The sequence below is a fragment of the Lepidochelys kempii genome, chromosome 6 (assembly GCF_965140285.1).
Source record: "Lepidochelys kempii isolate rLepKem1 chromosome 6, rLepKem1.hap1, whole genome shotgun sequence".
NCBI lineage: Eukaryota > Metazoa > Chordata > Testudines > Cheloniidae > Lepidochelys > Lepidochelys kempii.
This window is the reverse complement of record NC_136385.1, coordinates 87,651,761-87,677,462: the sequence shown is the minus strand read 5'-3', so window position 1 is coordinate 87,677,462 and position 25,702 is coordinate 87,651,761. Positions and strand designations below refer to the sequence as shown.

The window sequence follows — 25,702 nt, the reverse complement described above, 5'->3', positions numbered from 1 at the left end:
AAGTTGCTGTGCTCCTGGGAACCCAAAAGTAGTAGTAGTATATTATTTGTTTGTACAATACCAACAGTGTGCTAGTCACTTAGAGTAAATATCTGCAGCAAAGGTGATCCAATAGCAGAGCTCCCTTTACTGGTTATACTTCTGGGGGAATTCTGTGCCACTGCGCATGTGCATAATTAATGAGCTGTGCATATTTTTAATAATTTGCACAGAAAAAAGCTTCTGCTGGAATTTTGCTACTGTTCTGTCTTTTGCCCACCAGAGGGCACTCTGGCACTAGAACACAGCAGCTGCTCCCAGCCAGCTAGGGAAGAGAAAGAGCCTGTCGTCTTCACAGTGCCTGTTGGGCCAGGTCAGGAGACGGGGGGGCTATGGGGAGACAGACAGCATGGAGCTGCTGGGGGGCTCAGACAGGGGCTCATGGGGGACGACAAACTGTGGCAGGGGCTGAATGGGAGTGGAGGTGCAGGGCCACATGGGCAGAGGGGGGAAAGAGGTGCAGATCTACAGGGTGAAGGGAGATGGCTGAGTGGGGGTGAATGGACACATGTGGCCAGGGATTGCAAGGACACAAGGGGGTGCAGGGGCAGATGTGCCTGACTAAAGGGTAGAGGCTTAGGTGTCAGCCAAGGTCTGCATGGGGGAAGCTACCTAACAGTTCCTCCCCGCACCCCCAAAAATCCTGTTCCATACTTTTCCCACCAATACCCAATAATCTTTCAAGTTCACATCCAGGCTCCTACCCAGCAATTACTTCCCTCTCCTTCAGCTCCTCTGTTATCCCTGACTCCTCCAAGCCTTTGCACTCCTTCTGAGAGGTGCAGGAAATATGGTTCCGTATTGTAGTTTAAATGAATTATTACTCAGGGTTCTGTATTAATATGCCTAGTAAGGATCTATTTGTCAAAAAACATTTTCTGAATCTTTTTTGTTGTCTGTATTGTTATAGACATACTGGCTGACAGGTATTTTGAAATAAATGACCAAAAATAATTGAAACTGGTGTGATTATATTGTGTTATTTTTACATATAAAATATGTAGAATTTTGCAGAATGTGAAAATATTGTGTGCAGATTTTTTAATTTTTTGGTGCAGAATTCCCCCAGAAGTATAGGTAGTACAATCTTTGATAAATTTCACTTTCAGAGTCTCCCATTCATTTTCACTAGAAGACTTGTACAAACTTGCTTGCAAGTCCTTGCTACTTTTCAGCAGAGGGCACTATAACTTAATTTGCTTGCATGCTTTCCATATCTGGGCATGGAATTCAACTTAACTGATTGTTTTTAAAGAGTCTCTGTTTTCAACCATGAGAGAGACTAGAGAAGCTAGAATATTTTTTCTTGTTCTCTTGTCTACATTGTCAAATCCACTTAATATGTAATGATACTATATTTTCAGCTATTTTGAAATCATTTTGTAAACATTAACTAGGAGCTTGAATTTTGCCTATTTTTTTGGCATGTAGTAGAATTTGTTAAATTATTTAAATAGTTAACATCTGGGTGATGCTGTACAGCTATTCCAAACTCAGACTTTGCTTTTGTGAAGATTTGTGTAAATTAACATTCTCAAATGATTTTTAGATACTTTAAACATTGTCGTATTTATGCTTTCTGTTGCACTCAGAAGACAAAGATATATGTATCAGTAATTACTGTGAACAGTTAGAGCAAAGTGCACTCAACACTTTGCTAAATTCAGGCATTAAATCATTTTCACAGAAATTCATTATAGGTTATGCATTTTACCCTTATTTTGCCAAAGCGCTCAAGAAACCTTGTGCCTTAAACTGTTTTATATCTATTAAGCAATATTTATTGCTTAGTATAAAAATTACTGTAACTTGTATAGTATAAAAGGAAATGGTTTGGTTTACTCCAGTTTATACCATAAACTGGACATTGGGTATATATTCTCTTAAATTTTGCATGGAAAGAGGAAGAGGCTAGAAATGAAATAGGCAGTCCAATAGACTTTTACTAAAAATCCAAAGAAACCCACACTTTCTAGTAATATTTTACAATCATGTATAGACTACCTAATTCTGAGAAATGGAGCCTTGTTTCTTTTCTGCAGGGAGTCCAGGTATGATTTGCTCAGGACTACTCAGCCTCAGCCTCTCTGGTGCAAGCTGTGGCTTAACAAAGCTTTGCTCTGGCACACTCCCTCCACTCCCTGTTCTCTGCTCCCAATATACCCACTCCTTCCATTTACACTGTGGAGGGGGCAGGGAGAGAGGAAAGGGGTTAGTAGTACCATTGGAGAGCTCCCCTCTGCAGGAAGAATTCTCCACCAGTTATCTTCAACGGGTTTAAGGCCACTTTGCACTGTATGAGTATGGACTTACTGGACCAGAAAATCCAGCCCAGAGTGTGGTTTAAAAAAATAATTCTTAGGCATGCTTGGCTTGTTATAAAAATTATGAAACCTTTGTTACAAATTAATATAATTTCCATAAGAGTGGAAAATCTTTGGCAAAGAAGTAAGAATTTTCTTTAGCAAAATGAAACTTATACAGAATTGACAGGATTAACTTACCTCTTTTCCCTGCTGATTTTCCCAGAAATTTTTCAGACTGAAATTTTTTATATGTACATATTTTTTTCAGTTTCAATGTGAGATTTTTATTTTCTGTTTTGCTACTGCTAGAGTTTCCTGTATATAAATAGCCTGAACTTTGATCAATGTTTTCCAATGATCCACTGTCATTCTTAATTTAACCTGCAGCTGTATACTCCCTTGGGCAATTAGGGTGATTAGATTTTTTTTTGCACACACTTATATCTGTGTTTTTCCTCATCAAAGTACTACTGTGCCAAAATACAAAAATCTGTTGCAATTTTGGATGATGGACTGCTTATCATGCAATAGCTTCTACTTCAGCAGCAGCTTAAGATCTGTTTTCAATAGTTTAAGAATCACTATTGTATATCTAAGTGGACCTATGCTCTTCATAAAAGCTGTGGTGAGAAAATGGGCTACGCTCTACAATTATAGAATGTTTATTCTTTCTATAACTGTGGTGATTATTTCACTTTTTTCTTCACACTTAGAACTAAAGTTCCTGGAAATCCATATTTTCCCTGGTTGTTTTAGGTGTGTCCTAGTCTCATAAAGCTCATTCTTTGTTGAAAAATCTAGGCAATAAAAATCCAAAATAAATATTTAAATCTCCATGTTGCTTCCCCAAAATTTAATTTTAAATACAGTGTTCTTTGTCTTACAGTGAAAACTCACATGCAACAAGGCTTAATCTCCATTGCTGCTCGTACTGTGATAACACATCTGGTGAACCATTTAGGCCACTATCCAATGAGTGGAGGCCCTGCTATGCTAACCAGCCAAGTTTGTGAGAACAATGACAATCCTTACAGTGAAAGTCCTGAGCTTTCTCCTGAACTTTTTGAGAGCCCAAACCTCCAGTTCTTTGTATTAAACAACACTACTTTAGTCTCTTGTATACAAATCCAATCAGAAGAGAATATGCCTGGAGGAGGATTGTCTGCTGGACTTGCATCTGCTAATTCGAATGTCAGAATTATAGTGCGTGATCTGTCTGGTAAATACTCATGGGATTCTGCCATTTTGTATGGGCCATCGTCTTTATGTGGATTATCAGAACATACTTTTTTGGCGCTTTCTGTATTTCAGCAAGAGAAACCAGAAGATGCCCCATCATCTGATCGTGTAGAGGCTGTATCTGTAAGGGATGGAATTGCACTTGAAGTAAAAAGGAAATTTAGAGAAACTGTGCCAACTTGGGATACAATTAGGGATGAAGAAGATGCTCTTGATGAGCTGTTACATTATTTAGGTGTCACTAGTCCTGAATGCTTACAGAGAGCAGGAGTCTCACTGAACATACCTGCTCCTCAACCTGTCTGTATCTCAGAGAAACAGGAAAATGACGTCATCAATGCAATTCTTAAACAACACACAGAAGAGAGAGAATTTGTTGAAAAACACTTCAGTGACTTAAACATGAAGGCTGTGGAACAGGATGAGCCAACTCCACAAAAGCCCCAATCAGCATTTTACTATTGCAGATTACTTCTCAGTATATTGGGAATGAATTCGTGGGATAAAAGGTAAAAAAAAAAAAAAAAAAAAACTGTTTAACACAAATTACTGTTTGTTTAAAAGTGCAGTGTTTGGTAACAATTATGTAACTCTCCATCATTTTATTAATCCTCCTAACTTTAGGCAGTAGAACTGGTTAGGCCAAGAATGCCTTTGGCCAACTGACAGCAGAGTTTTTGAGATGGGGGAGTGGGCATCTACTAACGGGGAAGAAACTTTTTTTATTACTTTCAACCCACTGTGTGGAGAAACTGGGGAGAGGAGGGAACAGCTTGATGATCTTATTGCTCCCTAAAATCCATGCAGACGGGATTGAAGACAGGTCCTTTCCAGCTCAGTGCAGGGATGCTATTGGTGGGAGAATGTTCTCTCTCCCTACTCTGCTCTCCTCAGCAGCTCCATTAAGAAGCCTTAGATTGGTGGAGAAAGACACCCTTACTGCCTCCTCTCTGCTGTCCTTCTATGCGTCTGTAGGAGTATGGGGAAGACGAGGCACCTTTCCCTACCAGACCCAAGCTGTGGAATAGCAGCAAGTTTGTTGTTGCTGGGTTACTGGTAAACACTCTCTTGCCCTGCCTGAGGAAAGGGGATGCACATATCCTCTCCCTAGAAAAGTGCACAAATGTAAATCTGAAAAGTAGAGGGATTTTTTTCCACTCATTTCTCTCAGTTTGGATAATCTTGAATGTTGCAAATAACAATAGAGGGTGAAAAAAAATTCTGTGAGAAAGAAAGGTACTTTTTGTGTTGACTGTACCTTTTTTTTTAATATAGAATTAGTATTTCAGAATGTAAGGGCCTTTCTAAAATCATATCTCTGAGTGAAATCTGGAACTCATAATTAGAAGATCAGGGTTAAGCATCAAAATACTTACCTGCTGTGAAGGGAAAATGGATATTCTATAGACCTAGAATAAGTCTGGATCAATAAAATAATATTGCAGTCATATGAGTGAAACATTTTGATCACAAAGAACTTTGGTAGCAAATGTGTTGCAACCATTCTTAATACTTAAGTGGGCCTTTAGTTTGCCAAAGCAGCCTGTTTTCCAATGGGTACTGCTCTTAACCTCACTTCGGTGTATTTTATGGGTAATATCAAGAAGGTTTAAAAATTGAATAGAGGTTATTTTACTGAAACATAACTGTTTCTTAAAAGACAAAAAGCATTACAGATGACTAGGTGGGCTGATATACTCTGCTTTGCTCTGCAATTCAGGAATGTAGAGTTCAGTTTTTATAGTGGTAGACTCAATCTATTTTTACAAAGAGAAGGTTAAGGGTTGACTTGGATATAGTCTATAAGTGTCTACACGGTGAACAAATATTTTGTTATGGGCTCTTCAATCCAGTAGAGAAAAATATAACACAATCCGATGGCTGGAAGTTAAAGCTACACAAATTCGGACTGGAAATAAGGTGTAAATTTTTAACAGTGAAACTAGTTAACCATTGGAGCAATTTTCCAAGGCTCATGGTGAAGTCTCTATCACTAACCATTTTTAAATAAAGTTTGGTTGGTTTTCTGCAAGATATGCTCTAGGAATTATTTTGGGTAAATTCTATGGCCTGTAAAAAGAAAAGGAGTACTTGTGGCACGTTAGAGACTAACAAATTTATTTATTCGGATGAAGTGAGCTGTAGCTCACGAAAGCTTATGCTCAAATAAATTTTAGTCTCTGAGGTGCCACAAGTACTCCTTTTCTTTTTGCGGATACAGACTAACACAGCTGCTACTCTGAAACCTGTCTATAGCCTGTGTTATACAGGAGGTCAGGCTAGATGATCACAAATGGTCCCTTCTGGCCTTGAGATCTGTGAATCTGTCATGTATCACTAAGCAGCTATCCTCAGGCCTACTATGTAGTAAATTGTGTGGGCTCCAAAGGGAGTCCTGTCCAGCCTTCGGCAGAGAGCTGAAGTCACTAGGTTGAGAGGGGAAAGTTGGCAAAAGTAGAGTTACACAGAGGACTTCAAGAAGGATGCAGAAGACCTTCTGGCATAAAATTGACAATGTGTATAATTTATTTTTAAAGGAAATTTGAGAAGGCAAGAAAATTGTGGGTGATTGCATGAATGGAACTGTAATATGTTTTTGTATTGTCCTATACCCATTACTGGACAAGTAATACAAATGTTATTAATTTTCTCTATTTAGAAGGAGCTTTCATCTCCTGAAAAAAAATGAAAAGTTACTTCGAGAACTTAGAAATTTGGACTCAAGACAATGGTAAGTTATCTTTTAAAAATTGCCTAATTACCTTACTAATTTATTTAATCATTTTATTTTTCAAAGTGGGTTTGAACTATTGTTTATATGGAATTGGAGACTAGTTTATATTCCAATAAGTGATTCATGTTCACTAAATTTTGGAAGCAGTACATGCTAAAAATTAAGTGAAACTAAAATGAAATGAAAATTTAATTAATAGATTATCATAAAAGAGAATAAACCCTGCACCCCCAAAACAAGTAATTCATTTGTCAAATACTATTTTTGTTGTGTTCCATGAAAATCCTTATGCAAAACGTGCTATAATGCCCAAATGCTGTACTTACATATCTAATAAAAGGGAAACATACTAAAATTCAGTTACAGTAGCTTTGAAACTAATTTTATAGCTGTGGATCAAAGCCATCAATATCTGAGAATGAATGAAAGTGATTAGAGTTGAGGTTCTCATGGAGAGCTAAAGCTATTTCAGGATGAAATCGTGACCAACAAAGGTTTCAGTCACTGTCCATTGCAAGCCACTTTTTCAAGCTTGTAGTTTCTCTTTTAAGATGTTTTATTAAATCTTTTATGAATGGACGCCAAAATAGCATCTGCTCTCAGTAGTGAATGTCAGAGAAATATAATCTAGTACACAAGTATCATTGTTGAGATCTCAGTATTTATTCCCATCAGTAGGTTAGCTTCAAGATGAGTAAGTGCAAGTTTTGGAGATGCATTTAGTTTTTAAAAGATCTTAAATTTTGTTTAGTGCTCTTTCTCTTTATTGGAAGGGTATTTTTGAATATGAAAGACTGTATTTAATACATTAAAGAGTGGGCCAAGGAATTTACAATTTGCTGGCTACTCTTCATTTTGTCAGTTGTCCTCCAAGGATCAAGAGTCTGTCTCAACAGCTATAGAATTAGTAGTATCAGAATTAGTAGGGCAGTTGTGGGAAACTGTGTTAAGTTGCTCAACTCTGTATCCACCAATCAGCAGTCCAGGGAAACAAGTAGTTACCTTGCTACTTCAGGATATTAAATTCATCTTCCTGAGACACATTTATCATTCGCAAGGATTACCACTATTAATGGTAATGAGGGGTCTTCTTCATAATGTAAAATAATGCCCAACCCATAGGTTTTGTTTATTTCATGTCTTCAGCTGTAAAACTCGTATTCAACTTTCTGACTACATTATTATACCATTTGTTGCTGCTGATTTCAGCCGATGTCCCACTACGCTGAATTGGTCCTTCACACGTGAAAGTTCCTATTAGCAAACTGTAAAAGAGAAGGCAAAGGAATAGAAGAGGATAAGAACATGAAAAGATAGAAGATGGTCAAAGAATAGAAAGAAAAACTTTTTTAATTATACTACACTTTCACTGCCTTTTTGATTCTGAAAGCTGTGATCTGTGCATAGTGTTTTTATTTTCTGTCTGTGTTAAGACTTGAAAGTGAACTCATACTCTGTGACAATCCAATGACAACCCTATGTTTTACAGCCGAGAGACACACAAGATTGCAGTATTTTATGTTGCTGAGGGACAAGAAGATAAACACTCCATCCTCACTAACACTGGAGGAAGCCAAGCCTATGAGGATTTTGTAGCAGGCCTGGGTTGGGAGGTGTGTGTTTTAAGTTTTATTTATAACTTCTGAGTTTTGTGTTAGATTGTAGAAAACAAATATAAAACAGGAGGCTTATTGTTTTTCTCTCTAATCTTCCATCTCTATTATTCCTTATTACTGCTCACAATTACTGAAACATCCTATTCTGAAAATAGGACACTAAGAGGGAAATTCTGGTTATACTTATGTCAGTGATGCTATGTAGATCAACTGTTGAGACAGCAAAGCTTTACTGGCTTTGAAAGGGGAACCTGTGGAAGCTTCTACATAATCAGAGGCTGTTCAATAGTGTGCAATAAGCCACCCTGTTCCTGACTTTTATACACTAACTAAACTATGTCTGTATTGCTGTGTAGGCCTGAAAGGTGTTAAATTCATTTAAGATTCTGCACATTGCTCAGATTTGAGAGTTGGAGAAATAATGGCATGCTGCTTCTCTCTCCTCTTCTCCCTGCCTGCTGGAGAGCGACACACACACACACACCCATCTCTTTCACCAGTCGGAAGTGGATGGTATGGCATAATCATATAAGTACCACTACCACCATTAGAGCATTAGTTCAGTGTAGTTCTATTCTACTGACTCTCCCCTGGTCCAAATTCTCTTTTCTACAGTCATCACCATCTCTTTCTGGCTGCTCAAGACAGATCCCCCCACTAGCACCAATAAGAAGAAGCTTCAGGCACAGACCTGTCCCACGGAAGTGCAGGAATCATCACTGCTTCTGGCTTTCTTGGAAGTGCCACCTGAAATTAATATTTAATAGTTTGCTTAATGATCAAGAAACAGTAGTAGCTTAGATGACTAATGCTTGCTTTTTGAATTTGTATGTTAATTCCAAGGCAATATATCAGCTCCTGACTTGAGCTATGAAAAAGCTTTGACCAAAGCTGGCAAATTTTGGCTTGCTTAGTGACTTTCCACACACATTCTAAGTGTAGGGAATTTTTCTTATCAGAAAGCATCAATTTTCACTTTATAAGAATGGAAAATTGAAATTCAAAGCCATAACTGAAAATTTGCAAATATGATGGAAATTTGCACTTAAATTTGATGGAAACGCACTTTTTTTACTATTAAAGAAGTTTTGTAAACCTGATAACGTATTATAATGTATTATTGCAGTTCTGCAGCAACATTTTTACAAAGTTAAATCAAGCAGATTCAAACATATTTAATCTCACACTAGGCAATAATGTATTTGCTATTATACCAACAAAAAAATCCAGAATTTCATGCCAAGAGGCTAAAACATTTAATATTCAGTTAAGGAAAGTAATCCCGACTTAAAAAGGCATTTAATTTAGATTTATAATGCGAAGAGAAATAACCCACTGCAAAAGGATTACTGCTTACTTCCCTCCTCAGTGTTCAGGAATGGGAAAAAATATGGGACAGCAATATCTGTGTTTGTGATGGGGCCAGCAGCACTATAGCAGTTGCCTGCCCTTCCTTTCTGTTGGAAAGCCAGAACAATCACCATCGATTCTCTGTTTGGTGGTTCCCCATGTCTTCTGAGGAGAAGAAAAGCAACTGCTAGTACTGGCTCCCAGGAGAGTGACAAGACACCACTCTTGCTTTTTTCCCTTTAACCTTTACCTCCCACCAGTCTCTGAGATTGTTGTTCTACCCTCTTGTGCCAATAAATACAGACGTTCCTTCACTGCAGTTAGTTTCTTTTCTAATTAAATCCTTCTAATTAGTAAAAAGAAAAGGAGTACTTGTGGCACCTTAGAGACTAACAAATTTATTAGAGCATAAGCTTTTGTGGGAAAAAAAAAAAAAAAAAAAGCTTATACTCTAATAAATTTGTTAGTCTCTAAGGTGCCACAAGTACTCCTTTTCTTTTTACGGATACAGACTAACACGGCTGCTACTCTGAAACCTGTTCTAATTAGGAAGTCTCTGCTCCTTTAGATAAACTTAATAGTACAAAAGGATCAGCATCAGCAGAGAATTATGGGTTTTTTAAATGTATATGATGATGCTTGAAAAGGCTTTCTCTGAAGAGTATCTTTGTCACCGGATATTACTTTTTCCCCCCCTAATGTTACATGGGCTTTGATCTTAGGTGAATCTCACAAACCATTGTGGCTTTATGGGAGGATTGCAAAAAAACAAAAGCACTGGATTGACCACTCCATATTTTGCTACCTCTACAGTGGAAGTAATGTTTCATGTGTCAACAAGAATGCCTTCTGATTCAGATGACTCTCTAACAAAAAAGGTAGGTGGTTTTGGATACAGCTTTTCCCTTAGGTAACAGTATATCAAGGGATTTTAGAAATCATTCCTTTAAAATAATTTGTAGGTTTTTTCTAAAAAGAATACGATGCTTGTGCCTCTAACAGTTTATATATTATTAAAGCTGGTTGGGGTGGGTGGACTATTGTGTTATTAAATTACTTTCTACCAACCAATTATTTTGACAGAGAAGATGTCACATTTGTACATCTTATTGCTACTGAGGTCACAGGAATGGTGATGTAAGGAGAGGAAAAGGAACGGAGTTAATAGTCTATGTGGAAGAAAAAGCTCCAAATCTGAATGACATGTTCTAGTGCTTTGAGACTTCTGGACGTGAACTGTTAACTTCTCGAAATAGCTGATGAATACATAGTCCAAAGATGAATGTTTGTTGTTCTGCAAGTCTTGCAGCTAAGCATGTTCATAGAACATTTGCCTTTAAAAGAAAATCAAAATGTTCGGAACTTGACAACATTTAGTGAATTTAGTTGTATAGCTTTGGTGATGACACAAATGTTCAGCAGAAGTCTGCTCTCTTATATCCACCTTAAGGGAAAAATGGCTTTCTGTATTGGTATTTTTTCTTTAGAATTTAATAAATTCCACATTAGTGATAATAAGTTGAGGCCTCAAACATGTGTCCTATTACAAATGAACAATTGGCTATCATTAGACTGTCCCCCTATCCTCTGTACATATATCTTCAGATGTGCTAATCCATTCAGTAGACACATTAATGAGCACTGGCTGAAGTGTAATATTGGAGGAAGTGAGGCTGGTTGACCTCAGCATGGAGTTTAATACTTCTAATTAAATTAGATAGTTGACAGTATAGAGAGAAATAGCCATGCCTCTGGCAACTTCAATTATTAATGACTTTTTTTGTTCTTTTTGTTCAACTTGAAGAAAATAATTTATATCTTTTTATTATCATTATTGTTGTTATAAACTGACTTTTAATTCTAAAAGTGGTATTATACAATTTTTTAAAAATATTTTTCTTGCATGCCTAAGATGGGTACTTCCTACTCTACTCTTCTATTTCATAAAGTGCAGTCAATGTATTTAGGTTCCTAACCAAATTATTAAAGTATCTTAAGAGCAAAAACAACATAATTTTTTAATGAGTATAACTAAAGTAACAATATGATTCCTGTCTCAGCCTTTTTGAAGAAACCAGTGTACTTTGCATACAGAAATATGTATCAATAACCTTTTTGGATTAGAGTGATTTAAAAAGTGATGTGGGGAAAACGTAATGAAAATTTGTTTCCACTATTCGTTAGATAACTAAAAAAACCCAACATTTTAAACGTTACAGGTTTCAGCAGAAAGTGCAGTCTGAATCTTATATCTGTTTTCAAGAGAATTCAATCCTTTCCACATAGCTAATACCTTTAGCCACATTTCAGAGTTGGTCCAGTCCTTTGGTGATATAAATTTTTTTTTTAAAAGTACAAATCAGTCACCATTTTCACAGTTACAGTTTGATATTCTCACCTAAACCCCATTTGTTTCCACTTTCACCTGTAATCACATTCTTCAATGATTTAGACTATTCTGAGAGGCAGTATGGTCTTAATAAATAGGGTACTACACTGTGAGTCCGGAGACCTGATTCCATTCCTAACTCAGGGTATGTCTATAAGTCGACCCCCGAGCGCTCTCCCGTCGACTCGTGTACTCCACTGCCACAAGAGGCGCAGGCAGAGTCGACGGGGAAGCGGCAGCAGTCAACTCACCGCAGTGGAGACACCACGGTGAGTAGATCTAAGTACATAGACTTCAGCTATGTTATTCATGTAGCTGAAGTTGCATAACTTATATCGATTCCGCCTTCCCCCCTCCACCCCCCAGTGTAGACCAGGCCTCTGCCACTGACTTGCTGTGTAACTTTGGTCGTGTCACTTTACCTCTCTTTGCCTCTATTTTTCCTCCCATCTTCTGTCTGTCTATTTAGATTTTAAACTCTTCAGGGGAGAGAATGTCTCATGTGTTTTTACAGTGCTCAACACACTGGGCCTCTGATTCCAGTTGGAACCTTTAGACACTTCAGCAGTACTCACAGTAGTAATCCACAATATTATTCTTTATTATTAAGATGTGCTAAATACAGTGTGTAGCATGTGACCTTTTACAGCAGAAGATTATATAAAATGTGAAATAAAAATAAACTGTCGCTACTGAGGTCACAGAAATGGTGATATAAGGGGAGGAAATGAAGGGAGATAAAAAAGGGTATGTCTACACTGAAAAAAACCCCAAACCCTGCAGCAACATGTCTCAGAGCCCTAGTCAATCGACTCAGGCTTGCACTACATGGCTAAAAATAGAAGTGTAGACGTTTCTGCACAGTCTCTAAGACCCATCCCTGTCTCTGGGTTTCAGAGCCCAAACTCCAGCCCTATCAGGGATCTCTACACTGCTACTGAGCCCAAGTCAATTGACCCAGGGTCTAAGACTTACTGCTGTGGTTTTTTGTTTGTTTTTTGTTTTTACAGCATAGACATATTCTAATTGTGTGGAAGAAGACCTTGGATCTTGAACTCACTGAGGGTTTTGAATGTGTTTAGCCATGTTTTTAAGTGTGTGTGTTATTTCTATAATTTGAACAATTTATTTATTGTACTTTGGTTGGCTGAAGAATTGTTGCTGGTTTCTATATTGTAATGTGCCTAGAGGTAGATGATAGGTTCATCTTATAAATGGAAATTAAATTTAATTAAAATAAAACTTCTTCCTGCCAGCCCAACCACTGCAGTATCAAGATTCTAGTGCTTCAGATGCTAGGCCAATTTAAAACTTATTTTCTATCAATCTTTCTGAATAGTAAATAAAATTTTAAGTATCTTAGATACCTTAGAAACACTGGAGTCAAAAGAGAACAGTTAGAGAGCAGAAAAAAAGATGAATTGAAAAGGAAGAGAAGGGAATGCTTTAGAGATCGGATTAAAATTTAAACGATGAATTAAAAATAAAATTTTTAATGCATATGTATCCTTCATCTTTGAATTTTTCTAAGTGAAAGGATTTGTCAAAATAGAAAATATTTTAAATACAGTTACAAAGGTAACATTATGATGAAAGTGTCAAAATTAAGAAAGAATTATAAAATCTCACAATTCACCATGGGAGTGATATCACATTCACCCATGCAGCTTACCCCCTTATCTAGCTACTGCTAGCACTTTGAGGAAATTTGGAGGGGGAGGGTGTGAAAGTGTCTTAATTAATATATTATACATATGGTGTTAAAACAAAAGAGGTCATTTTCTAATTATTAGCTTATTAATCCAACTGAAACTTTTGGTGATTACATAAATGGCTCAAGCTTAGTTTGACATTGTCAAAGCCCTTCAAAAGAATTATAGACCCATAATTCATAGCTAATTGTTTTGCTTTGATTTTAATACAAACTGGATGGTTAAAGGCATAAGACCATAAAGCATGGCCATTAGTGCAATATTAATATTTTTATAAAATTGCAATTAATCACATCCATTATTTTACAGGAGTAAAAAAATTAATGTTAAAACAACATTTTATGAAGAACTTAACCAAATGCTTGAAGGTGCGTTAGATAGACACTAAATATATGTAACTTTGCCAAAAGTAGCTGCAATAACAACTAATTACAACTACAATACCCACCTGCTGAAGTGAAGAAACAGATTGACAGAGCCAGAAGAGTACCCAGAAGTCACCTACTACAGGACAGGCCCAGAGAACAAAGAAAATAACAGAACACCACTAGCCATCACCTTCAGCCCCCAACTAAAACCCCTCCAACACATCCTCAAGGATCTACAACCTATCCTGAAGGACGACCCATCACGCTCACAGATCTTGGGAGATAGGCCAGTCCTTGCTTACAGACAGCCCCCCAACCTGAAGCAAATACTCACCAGCAACCACACAACAGAACCACTAACCCAGGAACCTATCCTTGCAACAAAGCCCCGTTGCCAGCTTTGTCCACATATCTATTCAGGGGACACCATCATAGGCCTAATCACATCAGCCACATTATCAGAGGCTTGTTCACCTGCACATCTACCAAAGTGATATGTGCCAGCAATGCCCCTCTGCCATGTACATTGGTCAAATTGGACAGTCTCTACGTAAAAGAATAAATGGACACAAATCAGACGTCAAGATTTATAACATTAAAAAACCAGCTGGAGAACACTTCAATCTCTCTGGTTACTCGATTACAGACCTAAAAGTTGCAATTCTTCAACAAAAAAAAAAACTTCAGAAACAAAGTCCAGCGAGAGACTGCTGACTTGGAATGAATTTGCAAACTGGAAACAATTAACTTAGGCTTGAATAGAGACTGGGAGTGGATGGGTCATTACACAAAATAAAACTATTTCCCCATGTTTGTTCCCCACCCCCACCCCACCACTGTTCCTCACACATTCTTGTCAACTGCTGGAAATGGCCCACCTTGATTATCACTACAAAAGGTTTTTCCCCCCACCCCCACCCCGCTCTCCTCCTGGTAATAGCTCACCTTAAGTGATCACTCTCGTTACAGTGTGTATGGTAACACCCATTGTTTCATGTTCTCTATGTATATAAATCTCCCCACTGTATTTTCCACTAAATGCATCTGATGAAGTGAGCTGTAGCTCACGAAAGCTTATGCTCAAATAAATTTGTTAGCCTCTAACGTGCCACAACTACTCCTTTTTGCAATAAGAAGCTGCTTCCTAAATTTTTCTGCTGTGTTGTGTTCCTGCTGTACCTCTCTAGTGAACTTTATTTTTGAAGTAAACAAAATAAAATTTGAAGACTAGCTTTCGTTATAAAAGGAAATAGTTTTTTTCCCTTTCCTTCTTTAGATAAGTGGGTACTAGAAATTACAAATAATTTTGGCAAGAGTTCAAGGGTTAATGCAAGAGATAAATAAAAGGAATTTTCTGTAAATTGAGCCCTGCATTATTTCAGTTGTCTTGCCTTTCCAAACCTAACTCATTTAATTTTAAAAAGTAAATACTTAAATTTTTCCTGACAGTGTGCTTTGCTTTTTCTATCGTTTATTACTTCAATTATACTTGGTATCACTTAAAACAATCTGCCATTTGGAAATCTCAGTGTAGCCTGCAGCTTAGTATTAAGTCTGGCTGGTATTGTAACATGTACAGCATATGACACTAATGTATCAAAATTAGATTTGATCATCCCTCCTGGTTATATTTATTTCACATTTCTTTTGTATTCAGTTAACATAAACATATTAGGAAAGCTGACACATGGTGATGGCTGTATAGTAAGAATATTTTAAAGTATTTTGATTTAAAATTGCAGATAACTTGGCTTTTCCAAATTTTTGAGTGTTTTTACTTATTTTTAACAATGAAGAAGAGGTTCAAAGCATATACTGTAGCTGAAAGGGATAAATTATCTTTCTATTGTTTATCATTTATATATGGTCATGCCTTAAATTCCCAACTCAGATTGGGGATCCATTATGCTAGCCACTATTCATGCACATGATCTAAATGGACAAGACAAAGCATGGAAAAAAGAAAGTGTTGTTACCCTGATTTTCAGGTGGGGAACTGAGGCACAAAGGGCCACATCCTCATCTGGTGTAAATTGTCATAGCTCCGTCAACTTCAATTATGCTATGACAATTTATAAACATAATCTTTGAGTGATTATCCACACGGATTCCACTCTTGGTGTGTTTGCATCCCAGGCACACAAGATTGGATTATTTTAAATAGCTGTGTCTGTGGGGGCCACACATTCACCCTGGGCATCCTCTCGCTCCCTACACCAGAGAGTATAAAGGGTGGGGCAGCCCCAACTCTCACTAATTTCCTTCTTACCACGTGTGGCAGCAAGACAAAACCTTGTAGTGTCCACATCCCATGCTCTGAGCTGGTTCATTTCTGTAGTTAGTTGTTAACTTAAATAAATTTTCTTTGCCTACTGGCTTAAAAAACCTCCAAAACTTTAGATTTATTCAGAGTAGTGATAGGTTTTCTTTTCTTGTACAAGGGCCCACTCCCCTGTACAAGTGCACCTCTCTACAAGAACTTAAAATGTTTGACTTCAAGTTGCAGGGGTTCAAGGTTTGCCTCTCCTCTGAAGCAGCGATGTTGGTGAATGATGGGCATTCCCAATGTCTGTACTGCCTGGAAGAGGGTTGTGCTTTGGAGCACTGCCCAGTTTACAAGTCCTTTTCCAAGAGGATTCAAAAAGCATAAGAATGGCCATACTGGGTCAGACCCCAGTGGTCCATCTAACACAGTATCCTATCTTCCAACAGTGGCCAATGCCAGGTGCTTCAGAGGGAATGAACAGAACAGGGCAATTATCAAGTGACCCATCCCCTTTCGTCCAATCCCAGCTTCTGGCAGGCAGAGGCTAGGATACTCAGAGCATGGCGTTGCATCCCTGACCATCTTGGCTAACAGTCCTTGATGGACCAATTCTCCAAGAACTTATCTAATTATTCTGTGAACCCAGTTATGCTTTTGCCTTCACAATATTCCCTCGCAATGAGTTCTACAGGTTTACTGTGCCTTGGGTCCTTTGTGTGTGTTAAACTGCTGCGAGGGAGGCAAAACTGAAACTCTTCCTCCTGGAAGTGTCCATGCAAGCCCTACTGGATCCCAGCAGACCTTCCAAGAAGCTCTAGGTACCAGGCTCATCCCATGCACTGAGTGACCTGGTGAGCAAAGACACCACCCCAGGTTCCTGTGAAACCTCATAAGCAGCATTCATCAGTGACATTGGTGACGTCTTTGGAAAGGGTCTGTAAGGAGCATTGCACTAGGGATCAGAACAGACACAAAATCCCCTCTCTAAATGGGGGACGAAAAGCCTCCCCTGAAGCTTACTATTCTAAATGCCTAAAGAAATGGTGTCCCATCTCTGTGTACCTGCACTGAAACCCAAGTCAGCACCGGTGGTCTCTCCCACGCCAAGAACCGTACTGCCTCCAGTACCATCAGCAAGTCACTGATCATGACACCAAATCTCCTAGCACAGAGTACTTTGGTACTGTCTGCCTCTGCACTGAGAACCATAGCACTGAGTACCTCTGTACCAAGGCCCATCACTACAATACTGGCCACATCTTTGGCACCAGCTGAGACTTTGACCGCAGTCATTTGAGGACTCTGTATCTGCACCAGATAAATATTTCTGTCAACATCTTTACCCCAATATTCTCGTGGTTCAAGCAACTCAAGAAGAATCATAGCAACCAGAACAACCCAAATCTACTTCTTGGGAGAACAACCCAAAGAAATTAGATCTCTTTGGGAGGAAAATATATTTCTCAGCAAGTCTACAAATAGAGGTAGCAAATTATCACTGCTTTTGAAATACAATTTCCTGCTTTGGGCAGACTTTCTAATTTTCATAGAGAGGCTTCTGAAGGACCAGAATGAGGAACTGAAATCCCTCATGGCTGAGGGCCAGCTCACAGCCTGAACAGCGTTAAAGGCTGCACTTGATGCATCAGATGCTGCAGACAAGACAATGGGCTCTGCTGCAGCAAATGAGAAGATTGCAACGGTCTTGGAGGGAGGTCCAAGCGATTATAGGAGACCACCCGTTTGAGGGCAGTGAGCTCTTTAATAGTGGCATGGATGAAGCACTCCATATACTAAAAGACTCCAGGACATTCATAAGGTCCTTAGGGCTATATGTCACAGCCCCAAAGAGGAAACATCAAAGGCAAACAACCATTTTAAGACGGAGACTACTGTCTCAATATTAGCCACAGAAATGGTCCCCGGAGCCCCTAAGAAAGTTAATGATTTCACTTGAGGTGACCCTCTGCCTTGTCTTTGGCTTGCCCCACAATCTAAGGCCCCAGGCAAGATCCAGTTTTGACTCTCATATCGAGAATTTGGCTGGAACACTGTGGGATCCACTTCCAAGTCATCTTTTTGTAACTGTCTTTCATAATTCCAGTAGGCTTGAACTGGAATAACTGTGGACTGTTAGTCCTCAAGAGAATCAGCATGGGGTATCCCATCCAGTTTTAGTCTGCTCCATTCCTCTTCAGAGACTCCTTGTGACCCTGACAGCATCCCAGTGCACGAGGACAAGGGGCTCATTGGTATATGGTAGTGAGTTTCAGCTGATCTGACTAGTTAATGTACCCCAACTCAGTACTGGCATAACTTGTATCTAAAAGGTGTCACGTCAGATATCAATAGAAAGCTAATAACATACTGATCATTAATATCTTGTGTGGTATATGTACATAGGACAAATTCAAAATTACAAAAATATTGGAAATTGTTATCCAAGTGTGTCTGCCAGGCCGGGCTGAAGTTACTCCACCATAGACAACGGAATGTGGTTCTGCCACCTGGAAGGCATCTCTAAGGTACACTCAGAGACAATGGGAATGCAGATTACATAATAGGTAAATAGGACCATTGTAGCAAGGAGGTGTGGCCTCCCTCGAGGCGGACGCGGAGGGAACGCCGCAAGCTGCTTGGTGGGTGGAAGCAGAGGGGCAGGACAGAAAGAGGAAGTATAAAAGGCTGGCTCAGCAGCTCAGTTGGGAGGGAGCTGCTGAGGGAGACAGATGCTTCTTCCCCACTGCTGGAGCGGGGTGCTAAGGAGAACTCCTGTTGCCCCAAGTACCAGCCCAACCTTCCAAAGAGCCCTGCCACTCCCAACACTGAGGAGCTGTTACTGCTATCCTTGGCAATATATCCTGGAGAGAGTGATGATGACCCCTGGATGCAGGTACACCCTGGGGGGAGAGTAGGAAGCAGCTATGGGGAACCAGACTACCATCTGTCTGTGGTGCCACCGGAAACACAGTCAGCATGTTGCAGGTGGATTCCCCGTTGATCCAGTGGCAGACCACTCAGCAACTGTTAGGGCCCTGGGCTGGGACTCGGTGAAGTTGGGTGGGCCCAAGTCCCCCTACTCCTGCCATCCCACCCATGGGGTGACAGTACTCCCCCCTCCTTAGGCCAGGAGGTCTGTGCTCCTTATGCCTGTGCCCCATAGGCTGTGTGTTTGGGTGCTCACCCCTGCCGGAGCCTCATAAACACTGTGTTTGGGAGTACAGCTCTGCCTGACTGCAAGCCAGAACCCTGATTGTTTATTGCCCCACCCTGCTTGAGGACTGGACTTATAACTTAGTATTGCTCTGTCTTGACCACTGGCCAGAGCCCAGACTGTTTGCGGCCCCTCCATGCTTCAAGGCCCATTGAGTACTGCTAATTCCCCCTTTCTTTGTTTTGAGCATACTCTAGCAGACCAGACTGTTAGGAGGTGTGGCATCCCTCAGAGACAGACATGGAGGGACAACCATGCCTGCTTACAACCATCAAGACAGTAGTGGAAGGAGATTGCAGGAGACTGATCAATTTGTATTTTAGCAAACACCAGCAGGGCAAGAAACCCGTATGGAACTTCCTTCACCAGGAGACTCCATGTTGCCTTCCTCACAACTTGAATGAACTTTATTTTGGGAGGTAATCTTCAGAAGAATCCATTTCAAACCTTCATTGAACTGTAAAGAGAGGGACAACGAACTCCAAGTTATCTTTCATCTAGAAGACAAAGCAACAGAGCACTTTGGATTTTGTGGGTGATCCTGAGTAGGCGGGTGGTCAGCCATCTTGCTGAAAGGTAGATTGGTGAGAAAACTACTTTGAACAAAGGCTGTAGCTTCTTCTATTAAGTTTTAGCTTATAGAAAGCATAGAAACCTTCAACCAGATTGCAAACAGTTTTCTATTTTGGCATTTCAGCAGCAACTCACCATTGAAGCTTTAATTACATCAGTATTGGACTATCTACTTTAACTAAAGCAATTGGGATTGTCCTTCAGCTCAATAAGCATGCACCTGGCAGCAATCTGTGATAATCTGTCTGCCCACGATCACACAGTCTTCTCACATCCCACATGGATGAAATTTCTAAGAGACCTCAACTCATGCTTTCCCATCCTCTTCTTTCTGGGACCTTAACAGGACTGATGGGTCCACATTTGAGCCTATGCTACCTGCTCTTTCTACCACCTGTTAATGAAGACCGTTTTTCTGGTAGCCATCATATCAGGTAGGAAGATGGAAGAGATCTAGGCTTTCATGGCAGGTCACCCATATATGATCTTTCACAAAGACAGAGACACTCTGAGTCCTCACCCAACTTTTCTGCCTACGGTAGTTTAGAATTTTCACATCAATCAGTCCGTTCATCTCCCCGTTTTCTTCCATAAACTGCTCTCTTTCCGAGAAGAAATTAAACTCCACAAGCTCAATGTTGTAAGAGCGTTGTCCTTTTATTTGCATAGGACTAGGCCATTCAGGTGTATGCCTTTACTCTTTATGGCATTTGTTGAGAGGATTAAGGGACAACGCGTGTCACCTCAGAGACTAAGTGGGTCTCAGACTGTAATTACAGGGGTGGGCAAACTTTTTGGCCCGAGGGCCACGTCGGGGTTGCGAAACTGTATCGAGGACCAGGTATGGAAGGCTGTTCCTCCCAAACAGCCTGGTCCCCCGCCCCCATCCGCCCCCTCCCACTTCCTACCCCCTGACCGCCCCCCTCAGAACCTCCAACCCATCCAACCTCCGCTGCTCCTTGTCCCCTGACTGCCCCTTCCCAGGACCCCCTGGCCTCAGTTCCCCACCCCCTATCCCGCCCCCCCGTCCCCTGACTGCCCTGACCTATCCACACCCCTGCTCCCTGACAGGCCCCCCAGGACTCCCACACCTATCCAACTCCTCCTGTCCCCCGTCAGACCCGGGGGAGGGGATATGACAGCAGCGTTCAAGTACATAAAAGGTTGTTACAAAGAAACGGTGATAAATTGTTCTCCTTAACTGCTGAGGACAGGACAAGGAGTGATGAGGCTTAAATTTCAGCAATGTCAGGCATTAGAAAAAACTTCCTAACTGTAAAGGTAGTTAAACCCTAGAACAAATTGCCGAGGGAGGTTGTGGAATCTCCGTCATTAGAGATTTTTAAGAACAGGTTAGACAAACTGCTATCAGGGATGGTCTAGATAATACTTAGTCTTACCTTTAGTGCAGGGGTGTGGACTAGATGACCTAGTGAGGTCCCTTCCAGTCCTACATTTCTATGATTTACCATTCACTATTGCCTGGTACAAGCAGTCCAGATCAGATGCTAGCTTTGGTAGGGCATTCTTACAATCTTCATTCAAATAGAACTCTTCTAATCCACTTCCAGGCAATAGGCAATTGCTTGTAGGTCACCAAGAGTGGAATCTGTGTGGAGACTCACTAGAAGAAGAGAGAACCGTAGCTTACCCTACAGTAACTGTGCTGCTTCAAGATATGTTCACACAGATTCCATAGCCTGCCTTCCTTCCCTGCTAATCAGAGTCCTGATCCTATGGGATTCTGACTAAAGGAACTGAATGTGGTTTTCAGCTACCTGACCCTTTATACACTCTGTTATAAAGAGTGCTAGGGTGCAGGTGTGGCCCCCATGAACAAAAAAAAAATCCTCTTGTGTGCATGGGGCACACACACATCAGAGTGCAACTCTGTGTGGACACCACATCCCAAAGAACCAGTCACTGTAGTGTAAGTAACTGTTTTATGTGGCCCTGAGAGAGAATTGACTTGTTCAGGATCATACAAGAAGTCTGTGCCTGAGTCAGGAATTGAGACTCAGGAGATGTAGGTTCAGTACAGTACGGGGCCACAAGAACATCCTCCTTGTCTGCTAGAATTGTGAGAGTCTCTTTTCACTGAGTCTTTATTTTAAAAACTCTTGTATCCCATTACAAACCAACAGAGAACAGCACAAACTTGTAATAATGCAAAGAAGGCCACTAACAACCTGTTTAGGCCCTAAAATTTACTCCCTTTTAAGTAAATCCTAAATAGTATTCTAGAAGGTTTGTAGGTTATATTGTTAAATCATCCTCTACTCAGAGGTATCTGTTTATTATCCAGAGATGCTGCATAGGTTTTACTTTAAATAAAAGTACAGATATGCTCTTAAAATGACTGTAAAAGAGGCCCTTTCTTATTTAACAGGGGTGTGTGTGTTTTCAGGGTAGTGTCTGCTGACTACTTCTTACTCTTATTATCAATGCAGAGCCGGCACAGTTCAAAGAGTGAGTTGGATTCTGTTCCTTGAGTATCAACAGAATAGTTTACTAAATTCCAATCATGTAATGCTGTGTAAGCTAACTGAAAGCAATGGGCCAACAGAGATGTCATCTGTGGAATACTTTGGGATAGAACATGTGTAACTGGAGACTTAATTTGTCACATACAACCTTTGTTATTGGTGATGAAGTATGAGAGGGAAAGCAGTTTGCTTTTTCAGATGCCAGGTTGAGTTTTCAGGGCTGTCACTTAGTGGAAGGAAACATCATTTTATCTGTACACTGAACTCATTGGATCAGGAAATCAATTGAGAAATAATAACATGGAGCCACCTCATGCCATTTTTGCAATGACTTTTCAGGAAAGAATACATTTTAACAGAAGATGAATTTTGGAGCATAAGGTTGAGATTTTCAAAAGTTTCAGAGTAACAGCCGTGTTATTCTGTATTCGCAAAAAGAAACGGAGTACTTGTGGCACCTTAGAGACTAACCAATTTATTTGAAGATGAGCTTTCGTGAGCTACAGCTCACTTCATCGGATCATCATTGGCCTAATTCTATTTTCACGAAAGATGATGGGAGTTTACCACTGACTTAATGGAAGAATTCAGCCAATCTTGACCAGTTTTAAAAGTCACACCCTAAATGAGTTAAAAGTATTTCTTTTGACCTAGTATATTATTGTTCAGAATGATTTCAGTGGTGCACATTTTGAATAAGTTGTTTATCACAAAACTTCTGGCCATTGAAAATTTGCAAAGGTATTCAGGTTTCAAGAAAAAATACATACTTAGTTTCAGTGGTTTTGGGGCCATGGAAAATCCAGATTACATTCTTCTCTATGATTATTTTATTTGATGGTAGCCCATTTCCACTCTGACAAGAGGAGCAAAGTTCCAAATTCCTCAAATACAAATCTTGTAGCCACAGATGCATTCAAACTGCTTTGAGAATTGATATAGAAAGGTTTCACACTTACAAACTTAGTCCCTATTAATCTTGGTGTGAGGATTGAAGGTATTTTGGTAAATCAAATACAAGCCACTAAGCATCTTCTACCAATTTTATTAGGGAAAATAGTAGATTTAACTTGGAAATATTCTATATTGTCACAGCTGTTCATTTTAAAAAAGTCATACCTAACATCAACATACTAAACACAGACCTAATTGTGAATGTTTGCTTTGACTTGCATTTAAATCAGGGACATTGCAATGTGGTTTGGATGTGTCCTCTCTCTGCACCCCACAAATTCTTCTTCAGTTCATTGTCATTTGGAATACAAGCCTTGGCTATATCTGTACAGCTGCAGTACTGTGTACTCAGCTGTTAAAAATAATTTTGTTTTTCCCTTCTTTTTCCAGCTAAGACATTTAGGAAATGATGAAGTGCACATTGTCTGGTCAGAGCATACTCGAGACTACAGAAGAGGAATAATTCCTACAGAATTCGGTGATGTTCTTATTGTTATCTATCCAATGAAAAACCACATGTTCAGTATCCAGATCATGAAAAAACCAGAGGTAAAATTTTTTGTTTTCCCTCATGTGTTGACTAACTTTTGGGTTGTCTAGATATGTTGCTGTTTTTTATGGTGTGATATATTAATCCAACAAGGTAATCCTCCTTTAATAATGACAGTAGTAATAGCTACAAGATAGAAGTCATGTATACTGGGTGCAGTGTAGAGAGGAAAATAAGCAACTGTGAACAAAAGGGCCATAATCCCATCAAGCAGTTCTGATAACTAATATAAACTGCAAGAACAAAGGTTAGAGTATTTTATGTAGTCACTTTAACTCTGAGATTAGATTAAATTAAATTAGTCTGGTTTGTTAGATTTTTATTGTATTGTATTAGCACATGAATCCAAATCCTAGATCTGTCCTGAGCTGGCTACCTCTTCCTCCTTGCTCCATTCACTATTACCGGTTTCCTTGCCTTACTCTCTCAGCCATTTCTACCTTTCCTTTAGACTGCCACACAGGAATTCAGGCCCAGAAAGGTATTTAAGCATTTTAGCTTTAATGGGACTATTTGCCTTGCTTAAAGTAAGGCATATGCTTAAATATTTTGTTGAACTGGGGACTTAGTGTGGTTGCCTCCCTGTCTTTCTCATAGCAGTACTCTTTAACGGCACCAGATCAACCATTCAATGTGGATTGAGCAGCTGTTGGAATAGAAGCAGCAATGAATGGTTGGATCGCTTAATTCATAGGTGTGATGGCAGTGGCATGGATTTACAGATTTATATTTCACTACACTGGATTTTGTTTACTATAAATATTAATACACTACATGAGAGAAATGGGAAGTCAACCATATGGCACTGAATGTGGCATGGTAGTGGCATTCATATGGCATTCAGTATAACACTAATGCCATAAATGGTATGGTACTACCAAGGAAGCACACATTTTAATTAAAACTACATTTTTTTCTTACTAGAAAGTATGAGGGGTTGCATTATTGCCATGTTTTATTATTATTTTAATTGCTTTAACTAAGAAGGGAACATCCCGTTCTAATAGCATCTTCCATTACATGGAAAATGAATGACTTCACCAATCAAACTAGATAACTTCAAGATTCTCAAAATTGAGTAATGGCAAGAGTAATGGCAAAAATAGTGAACTAAAACTCTTTTGTAGAATGGATCACATTTTAGCAGATTGCCTATTGGGTACCTCTCCCCTTCATGACCACCATATAGACAACTTCTCTTCCTTTTTGTAGTCATATAAAATCCTTGTGGTGGTAACTACAGCAATTGTTTACATATGCAAAAAGGAAGGTATTTCGTATATTTTTACTTTTTTGATGCTATTTAGTAGCTAAAAACAAAGTAGAGACCCAGTATTGTGTAACAAGCCCTCTATCTGTGAAACACCAGCAAGTGCTCCACAGATCCCCAGAGGTCCACACACAGCTGATCCAGAGTGATGGGAGAGTCCCAGATGCTAACTGGTCAGTGAAAAATACGATGTCAAAATATTAGAGCCAGATAATTCTGTGGACTTTTGGGGATATACCTATATTAAGGATCAAACTTTCTGCTAGTCTCAGCCTAACTTCTAAAACTGTGCTTATAAGTTTGTGTATGCAACTCCTGAATTTGCAGACATATCTGATAGTTAGCCATGTATCAATTCATCATGTACACACAAATGCAAGATTTGACATCAGTGAGTTTCACATGAAGTTATCATAATTAATACTGCAGTGAAGGAAACACATGAGAGCAAATAGGGAATCAGGCCTTCCACCTGTAATCATACTTTTTTATTTTCAATTTGTTTAACATATAAGCAAAAAGCATTCAGACTGATTTTATTATTCAGGTACTTGGCTCCCAAAGTGTGCTAAAATACATTACGCACACAAAGTAGACATGGAGGTAAAATCCTTGCCCTTTTCAAATCAACAGCAA

The 25,702-nt window shown here is 39.4% G+C and overlaps 1 protein-coding gene across 16 annotated transcripts in view; it reads left to right on the top strand.

Moving 5' to 3' along the window:
- Positions 1-25,702, top strand: part of RALGAPA1 (Ral GTPase activating protein catalytic subunit alpha 1) — a 231,499-nt gene that overhangs the window by 154,152 nt on the left and 51,645 nt on the right. For 14 of the 16 annotated variants that reach the window (XR_012159487.2, XM_073349047.2, XM_073349040.2 and 11 more), the window contains 5 exons: positions 3,232-4,093; positions 6,244-6,315; positions 7,808-7,931; positions 10,007-10,162; positions 23,637-23,795. Coding sequence is in view for 15 of the 16 variants with exons in the window: in XM_073349047.2 (XP_073205148.1) it covers positions 3,232-4,093; positions 6,244-6,315; positions 7,808-7,931; positions 10,007-10,162; positions 23,637-23,795 (1,373 nt within the window). In the remaining variant the exon portion in view is untranslated. The other 2 variants (XM_073349045.2, XM_073349048.1) reach the window with 2 other exon arrangements.